This window comes from Ceratotherium simum, chromosome 34 (assembly GCF_057802395.1).
Source record: "Ceratotherium simum simum isolate JZ-2026a chromosome 34, ASM5780239v1, whole genome shotgun sequence".
In the NCBI taxonomy this organism is placed as follows: Eukaryota; Metazoa; Chordata; class Mammalia; order Perissodactyla; family Rhinocerotidae; genus Ceratotherium; species Ceratotherium simum.
The window spans coordinates 15522594-15532373 of NC_141933.1; the positions used below are offsets into that span (position 1 = coordinate 15522594).

The following is a 9780-nucleotide window of genomic DNA, read 5'->3' on the forward strand; positions in this document are numbered from 1 at the left end:
TTTTGCTGAAATGCTAAAAATTCCTGCCATAGGTGATTGAAAGAGCTCTCCCAGAATGCTTTCTGACCCTATTATCCGGTTCTTTAAGGATGAAATGGAATAAGGATACATGCACTCCAGATGTGCAGACTCCCCTAGAAATGAAAAGTGACCAATAGGTGATGTCCTCATAATATCTAGATGTAGATGGGAAAGAGTGTGCTGGTGTTAAGGAAAAGACTCATGTTCTAGAAACCCATCCTTGGGATAGGGCAAGATAAACACACAAGGAAAGTAAGGATACTATGGAATTATCCTAAGCCAGAATTCTGCATGGGAGGACCAGGATCCTCTTCTGAAGTCTTCTCTTTACTCAGAGGCCATTCTTGCCTGATTTAGCAAGTCATTTAGTGCCCTATAGGATATCTTAAAATAATGGGTCCCAGAGAGGAGGAATTTCCCCAGTGGCTTTTCTCAAAACAAATCCAACTAAAAAAATATTTGGAGGAAATTTCCTGGGTTGATCAACTGTGACAAAGTTAATAGGAAACTTTTCACATGATGATCACAGACAACTGCTTTCTGGGGACCACAAGCTGGTGTCCTCATTCATATCTATACCCAATAGGAACCTATGGTTGGGTGTTCCAGCAAGTCCAATTGATGAGAAATGTTCATGCCAGCTCAGGACTCACAGAATGTGTAGAGTGCATTAAAATGATCCTAGCCTGGGCAATTCGGAATGTGAATTTTAGGTTGATCTTTGCTACGTAAATGGTATATTACCTTAGGTAAATTTTGAAGATTTTAATATTTGTGTTTCCTAATCTATATTTTGAGTGGTTGGACTAGATGATGGTCATGGTCCCTTCTAACCTCAAAACTCTATGATTTCTACTTATCTCCCAAGAAATAGAAAACATATCAAAGAATTGTACCCCATCCATCACTTTTAGCTTCCTCATTTCCCCGGTCAATCATATTTATATTTCTCTCTGCTAAACCCTGACTCATTCCTACTAATTTCTGTGATGATAACTATAATTTTAACTCTCACCCAACCAGATTGTTCTATTTTCCCCTCCTTAGTTACGTCCTTTCAATTTCATGTACCATTTTCCTCCTGATTCTGCTAACAGAATTTCCATTTTCAACCTCTCCATTTAATCCAGTAACTCCTTGCAAATCTTCCATCTAAGTCAGTGTTATCAGAGGTTTTTCTGTATTGGGCTACATATTTTAAAAAAACACACATGAACTTGAATATTTTTTGTTGCAACGGTCAATCAAGAGAGTCTTCCTCTTTGGCATAGAGGTTAGCTCAGGACTAATCACCCTCAAGCAAAAAAAGAGGAAGATTGGTAACAGACATTAGCTCAGGACGAATCTTCCTCACCACAAAAGAAAAAAAAAAGTTCTTTCTCTGTCTTAGCAATAACATAGATGACTCATATGTGAACCAAGTGTGTATAGAGGTTAAGAACACGTTCTCTTTTCTTATCATTCATAGAACCAGTTTCTTCAATATACTAGAATATCCATCACACTTTTAAAATAACATAATTATGTTCATCAGCAATTGTAAAGACAAAATTTTCTTGTTTAGCAGTGTGAAACCTATCTGTGGTCAGTAATTTACGTAAAAGTAGCCCATAGTGTGCAGTATTTATGACAAGGCAAGCACTCATAAATAATATGATAAATTTCAAACCATGACATTAGGCGAAGTCCCCTAGGAAGTGAGTGGTGGTAGAGCAGAGAGGAGGTCAAAAGCTTGTGGGCCATTCCAACATTTAAGGTTTGGGAAGATATTGAGGGTGAAGTAAATGAGAAGGAGCAGCCATTGAGATAAGATAGAAAGCAAGAGTATATCGATGTGAACACTATTATATACTAACAATTCCCAAATGTGTAGCTCTGTCCCAAACCTGTCTCCTGAACTTTAGAACTGCATGTCACCTGCCTCCTCCAATCTCCATGTCAAATTCTAATTTGACATGTCAAAGTTAACCCTTGATCTTCCTCACTAATCTGCTCCTCTTGCTGTTTCTCCCCTCTGAAGTAGATTTGATAACTCATTGCCTGAGTCACCTTTCTTTTCCACCCCCACTTCCACAACATCAGCAAATCCTTTCAGCTCCACATTCCCAATGGATCCAGAATGTGACTGTCTCATACTTCCACCTCTACAGTTCTCATTCAGGCTTGAATTTCTGTAGCCTTTTCTAACTGATTCCCTAGCTCCCACTCTTTCCTCTTATGGTCTTTGCTCTTTCTTTTTTTAATGTATATATTTTCTCATTTATAATTTCTAAGGGTAAACTGACTCCTTTTCACATATTTACTTTTATTTGATCTATGTCTCTGTTTTTATGCCAATACCATACTGTTTTGATTACTATAGCTTTGTAATATAGATTGAAATCAGGAAGTGTGATGTCTCTATCCTAACACATAAGCATGGGTTTTAGTTAGTGAAAAGGAACATGGTTTGTACTTCCATGGGATGAGAGATGAGAGGACATGGTGGGGTGATCTGAGAAGTGTCCTCTCTTTGGGGACATAGAATAAGCAGATCTTGAATCTTGTAGTTAGCCATTAGGGACTCAACCTGATGCTGACTCATTTATTCAATCTCAGTTCATTCACTCATTTATTTGTTCACTCATGTAATCATCCAGTCACACATTTCTTCATTCATTCATTTAATTTTTCACTGAATAAGCATTTCATGATTCTTACAAAAAAACAAGCCTGGTAGAGGATGAGAGGACTGACTTATGAGCTAATACCAGCCTTCAGGAGTGTACAATTCCCATTACATGCCAGTTCCAGAGATCATTTTTTAACTTTTAGAAAACTAGATTTTGGCCTGATTGAACTCCTCTGAGTGACCAAGTATATTATTGCATTCCTCTGCCGCCCATCTGAAAAGATTTCCTCTCACTATTGATCTTGGATTCAATGTCTTGTTAGAATCAAAGTCAAAATTAGTAGTTTGAAGGAAAGCTTTAGCTCATTCTGCTATTCCTGATGCTTCTGTCTTAGTTCACTTGGGCTGCTATAACAAAATAGCATAGATCGGGTATCTATATTGTTTATTTCTCACAGTTCTGGAGACTGGGAAATCCAAGATCAAGGTGCTGGCAGGTTCGGTGTCTGATGAGAGCCCACTTCCTGCTAAATAGACAGCCATCTTTTTGCTGGGACCTCACGTAGTGGAAGGGGCAAGGGAGCTATCTGGGATGTCTTTTACAAGATCCCTAATCCCATTTACCAGATATTGAATTTGCCTCGTGGCAAAGAGCCCACCTCCTACTACCATCACATTAGGCTTTAGAATTTAACATATGAAATTAGGGAGCGCACAAACATTTAGTCTATAGCAGCATCCATTCCCAGAAATAATCTGCACAGACACTTTTAGTTGTATAAATCCATTATTCATTTTTATTAAAAAGTTACAGAAGCACATTTGACAGGAGGTGGATGAATTGTTACATTATTTAATTGCCATCCAACACTGGATGTTAGATGTGGTTAAATTGTGTCTAAACTTCCCTGCTGTATGTGCCGCAACTATGTGACTAATACCCCACACCAACCTACCAGGACTTAAAATGTCAGGGCCTGGAGACTTTCCAGGCACATATACATCATTTACTGTTCTTTTCCTATTTCTTCTCATGGAGGCATGGGACATTTGGGGTTTGGTGAAGGTGAGCACATCAGACTTTAAGGTGTGTGGTCTTCAACCATCCTAAAAGTTGATGTTCACTGGAGCATGCACATTTTCCAGCTAAGCTTCTTTATCCATGTGATGTTTCTCAGTATGTAGCATAAAAGTTCTCGAAAACAGGGATGACAGGTCTTCCCAGATAAGAAGGGTTTCATTGTAAGTCGTAGCAATGTATGGACAGAAGACAAGGGCTCCAATCCCCTTTACATACCTCCAAGGATCACAAAAACATATGTTGTTTAATGTGCTTCTACTTAGAGCTGTGACGAGTGATAGGGGTTTGGGGAGTCTTCAGAATATCAACACTGAAGGAGACTTCAACAATTTCAATATTTAAAAAGGTAAATATCATTCTGACTTTTTTGTCTCTCTTTCAGTCTTTCTAAAGCTTTAGTTACAAAGATAATTGTGCTATACTGAAAAGATTAGTGGCACTTGATAAAAGAGAACTTCTTTCATATTAATATCCTTTATGCCCACTACAGTACATCATGGTGTTAAACAATTGTTAGCTGAACTAAACTGGAAAGGATGTGCTTTGGAGTCCTGCAGGCTTGGGTTCAAAATTCTCACTTTGCCACCATCTGCCCATGTCTGAGCCTCCATTTCCTGCTCTCTATGTGGTTGATCCTCTCAGAGTTAGTGTGGGACCTGACTGAGATAGCATACGCCAATAACTGGGGAGACACTAGACGCTAAATGAATACTAACTGTTTTTATCTCAATCTCTTCTATGTATCAGGCTCTGGGGAAGTAACTGTATTTTACAATCCCCTAGTGCCAAAGTCTTATCTCCTATTAATTTATATTCTCTGGAGGTGAGATCCAGGCAGCAATATTTTAAAAATCTCCTGCAGATTATTGTAGCATGCAGCCAAGATTGAGAACTACTGGTCTAGGCTAGAGTTTCCAGGTTGATTGAGTCCAGGGGATTCAAACCTGAGCACGCTTTAGAATCACCAGGAGGGCTTATTCAAACACGGATAGCTTGGCTGCACTCCTAGAGTTTCTGATTCTGTAGATGTGTGGTGGGCTTCCTATAATTGGAATTTATAAAAAATTTCAAGTGATGCTGATGTTGCTGGTTTGGTAATGATGCTTTTGAACCAGTGCTCTAGGGAAACAGTTCCCACAGTGTGATCTGCTCACCAACCTCGTCTAAAATCTAGGGGAAGCTTGTTAAGAATGCAGGCTGTTCTCCCTATCCAGACTCTCCTATATGAACTTTATCTATCAGAACTCAGGCAAGGAATAGGTATGGATATATTTTCACATACTGAACTGTATTTTTCTCTCTGAATTTCAGGAACCAAAAGATTTAGCTTATATGGTATCCATCATTATCCAAAATAACTACTGACATTCTTGCTATTTAAGATCAAGATCCAGGTACATGTAGCTAATAAGGGATAATTCCGCAGATTTCTGGGCTCCATCAGAGATATACTAAATCAGATTATATGGAATTAGATACTCCAATTCTATATTTCAGCAGTCTTTCAAGGTCAGTTTTAGGAGGAAGAATGTCTGAGAACCATGCCTCTATGCTATGTACAAGAATCATGGAGTTCTATAGAAGTCTAGTAATTGAAAATGTAATTTTGGTGTGATGCACTTATTAGGTTTACCTTCAAAGCACTTTAGACCAATAGAGTGATGTAGTCTGGGATTCTATAGTATTTTAGATTATAATCTTGATCTTAAGATAGAAGTAACATTCTATTTCTGAAAAAAAGACATCTCAAATTTCTTCTACCCAGTCATATTCCCAAAGCACAAACAGAACCTGTCTCATTTGAGATGAAACTGCTCAAAGAAATTAAAACAAGAAAGAATTAAAATTCAAAAAATATTTATAGATATTGGAAGCCCACCAGAAAGTTCACACGGTTTGCCAGCATTTTCTAATTAGTAGGCTAAGCCCAACGAAGAGTTTGCTTTGCCAATTACCTTTTTGAATGCACTCTTGGCTTCTTTGTTCCTCAGGCTGTAGACCAGAGGGTTCAGCATGGGGATGACCATAGTGTAGAACACAGACGCCGTTTTGTCTGTGTCCATGGAATGACTAGAACTTGGCTGTAAGTACATGAAGATGGTTGTCCCATAGAAGATGGAAACAGTGGTTAGATGGGATGCACAGATGGAGAAGGCCTTCTTCTGTCCCTCAGTTGTGTGCATCCTCAGAATAGCAATAAAAATGAGCAAGTAAGAGTTCAAGATAACCAAGAGAGGGAAAAAGATGCCAAATGCTGCCAATGTGAAGAGCACAATTTCATTTGTGTGGATATCAGAGCAAGAGAGAGCCAGCAGTGGGGGAATGTCACAGAAAAAGTGATTAACAACATTGGAATGACAGAAGCAGAGGCAGAAAGTAAAGGCAACATGAATGGAAGACTGCAGAAGTCCACAGATGTAAGAGCCAGTGACCAGTAAGGCACACACAGTACTTGTCATGGTGGTGGTATAATGCAGGGGTTTACACACTGCCGCATGGCGGTCAAAGGCCATGGAGGCCAGGAGGAAACTTTCACTAGTGGCAAAGGCTGCAAAGAAGAACATCTGGGCAGCACATGCATTGTAGGAAATGATCTTATCTCCTGTGAGAAACCCCACTATTACCTTAGGAGTGACAGCTGAGGCATATACACAGTCCACCAAGGAGAGGTTACTGAGAAAAAAGTACATGGGAGTATGGAGTCGAGAGTCCAACAGAATCAACATGATCATCCCCATGTTCCCAACTAGAGTGATGAAGTAAATGAGAGTGAAGATTATAAACAAAGGGACCTGCATCTCTAGGGCATCTGTCAACCCCACAAGAATGAATTCAGTCACCTCTGAAATGTTCTCCATCAAAGTAACTTTGGAATCATCATGAGCAGCACCTATGAGAAGATAACAAACACAAGATAATGCTATTTGATCACTACTATAGGAACTGAAGTGTGAACAGGGTCTCTTGCTCACATTTATCTGCTTCCTGTCGAGGGCAGGAGCTCTAATGCAAGAAGCTGGACTGAATGGTGGGTAGGGGTGGGTTGAGTGAGATTGTTTATCTAGAATGGTATGGGAGGACACTGGAATGTCCTTGATGACTATGGCTGCCACAAGGGGACCATATTATGACTCTGGGGCATGTTTCAGCTTGCTCACTGCATGATATACTCTGTTACATTAATAGGACTCTTTTGCACTGCTTGCCCTATCTTACAAGCACACTTATCTATGATATAAATAGAAAGCTTAATCAACAGAAAGTAATATATAGGAAACATTTTGTCAGTTGTTGGTATATGATGCTGACAAGCCCCATCAAATACATTTGCCATCTCTGAGGGACCCCACACCAACTTGCTCATACTAGCTGAAGACATACAGTGATTTGATGCCTTACTTAGGGACAGCCACATTTTTCTTTCTAATTCATGAGGGCCCTTAATTAGGTGTTCCACTTCAACCATTGGCCCCAAAGGAACTTCATGATATCTGGCACCTTCTAAGGGATGTTTTGACATCTTTCAGTGACTCTGAAACTAAAGGAATAGTTTCTTAAAAGCTTGAAGAAAACTTTAGTCGTTTTCTCTTCATATCAGTCGTTATTTTCTTCTCATTGGCTGATGTTTTCCGTTTTGCACCATCATCTATACATTTGCTTTATTTGTGGGGAGGAGAGGTGGAAGAGATGGTTTTTTTCTCACCTAGAGACTCTGTGCCCTCAACCAAGCCATAGAACTCCTGCCACATTACATCATCTATCTGGTTGTGCTCACCTCCATTGGTAGCTCAGCTGACAGGTTATTGTGGGTGCTGTGGTTATACTATGAGAGGCTTTCTCAATCCAAGAGACACTCCTGACTCTGGAATCTTGTCACATTCATTTCTCCTGGATTAAGAATACTTAAGGATGTGATATAGCCCTTGTCTTTAGCCTAGTGGGAGAGACCTATATCCAAAAGATATGTTAATCATAATGTATTTCTCAAGTAGAGGTATGCCTAGGGCTCTTCGAAAGTAGAAAGGACGTGTGGTCAGCCCAACGCAGGAACTCAGGAAGGCTTCCTGGAGATGATAACTCATGGGCTGTGGCTTGGAGACTAAAGAAATAATAATAATGGTTGTTAGTTATTATAATAGCAAGCACTTACATCGTTCTTACTGTGTGTCAGTAAACTGTTCTAAGCTGTTCACATATATTAACTCCCATAGTACATTTAGCAATTCTGTGAGGCAGGTACTATTATTACCCCCATTTTACTTCAAATGGAACTGAGGTTTGAAGAGGTAAGTTATTTGCCTGAGTAACAAGTCTAGTGGTAGAAATGGGATTTAAATCCAGGCAGTATGGTCTAAAATCCATATTAAGCACCCTTCTCAAAAGAGTGTCTCAAGTTAACAAACTTCCCTATATTTCAGCTTCCTCATCTTTCAAGTGGGAAAAACAGCTTCCAACTTTAAGGTAGATAAGCAGGATAACTTAAATCATGCAAAACACTTAAATAATGTCAATTACACAGCAAGTACTGAAGAACTTTAAGCAATTACTACTACTACTGCTATTACTACTGCTATTACTATTACTATTACAACTGCTACTACTGTTATAACAGGCAGAAGAAACTTCATGGATAAAAGCATGAACTGGTAAACACAAATGTATAAACAGGCAATTATAAGCAGATAGGTATTACTAATTGGCAAAATATGTGGCACAATCAAATCTCAATTAGGGAGTGACGTGCAAAAATAATTGGTAGAAATGTGATAGAATTGATACCTAAAAGCAAGAGAGGAAAAAATATGTCAGATTAGAGATATAATATGACCATTCAGAAGAAGAACCTAAGGTGACTATTTACAACATGTATAATTCAAGGATATACTTTTTCCAATTGTACACGTAAGTGACACTCACTGATTAACAACTTAGATGGGATGAGGCCTTGGGAACATTACTTACACTCTGCGAATCTCAGTTTCATTGACTATGAAATAGTTCATATAATACCCAGTGTATCTATTTTATAGAGCAGAAAAGATAAAATTAAAAGACGTAAGGAGCCCTACTAACGCAATGCTTGCACATGGAAAATATTCAGTGTTAGTTCCCTCTTCTCGTTCTCCTCCTAGCTGGCTTTGCATACAAGCCAGCTGTGTACCAGGATCTGTTGTTACAAAATGAATAACATGATTCTTAACTTTTTAATGGTATAGAGACAGCCAGATCTACAAATTATCCCCCCAAAATGATAAGTGCTATAATAAAAGTGTATATGAAGTGTTACAACATGATCACAAAAGTACTCAGAATATGTCAGAACACCCTACTGACCATGAAGTTACTTCCTTCTGAGACTGGTTCATCAATTCTTAGACGTCTGTGTTTGCTAGAGTTGCCAGATTTGGGCCAAATGCATAAACATGTGAACCTGATTAAATTTATTTTTGAAAAAAGTTAATTTCTGTATTCCACTGATGCATCAAAAATGGCCAACATATTGACAAAATTTCTTATCTATTCTAAACACAAAATAGCTCCTTTTGATCCAGATAGTCAGAGGAGCAAGGGTATGGATAGGATTATTCTATAAACACAAGATCAATTCTAATCCTAGTTCTATTGACATTCAGTTCAGTTCTATTGATATTCAGCTGCATGTAGGCCTGCCACTAGCCAGATCTTCCTAACTCATAAGATGAAAAATATTCTCTATCTCCCTTGTTGGCTGCTATTCTGCTCTGATGTGAAAATGAATATGCAAGTTCTTTAAAAAGGATAAAAGATACTAACAATTTAAAATCAGGCAATCTGAGCCATTACTTTACACAGTCTACCTCATCTATTCCGGTATACTGCAGGATGCTCAGCCAAAAATGATGAATTTCCAAACTTTGATGTTCCTAAAGAAAATGGCTTTACATTTGAGATCTCCAAATAGATTTTGAAAGTTCCACAACCTCTGAAATTCAGAAAGGGAGCTATGACATTTGCACTGCTCTTCTTGGAGCACGTTGTAAATAGAAGAAAATTAGGAGGTGCAGTCCCCCTTTTGAGTTTAACCATC

The 9780-nt window shown here is 38.7% G+C and overlaps 1 protein-coding gene across 1 annotated transcript; it reads right to left on the bottom strand.

Moving 5' to 3' along the window:
* Nucleotides 1-5592: 5592 nt before the first annotated feature.
* Nucleotides 5593-6574, bottom strand: LOC106803026 (olfactory receptor 5B12-like). The gene has a single exon (XM_014793110.2). It carries the CDS (start codon nt 6569-6571, stop codon nt 5627-5629), a length of 945 nt encoding a protein of 314 aa, XP_014648596.1. The 5' UTR covers nt 6572-6574; the 3' UTR covers nt 5593-5626.
* Between the last annotated feature and the right edge of the window lie 3206 nt (nt 6575-9780).

Coding starts and splice junctions, on each gene's coding strand:
- LOC106803026 (XM_014793110.2), bottom strand. CDS start 6,571: ATGGAGAACATTTCAGAGGTGACTGAATTCATTCTTGTGGGGTTGACA.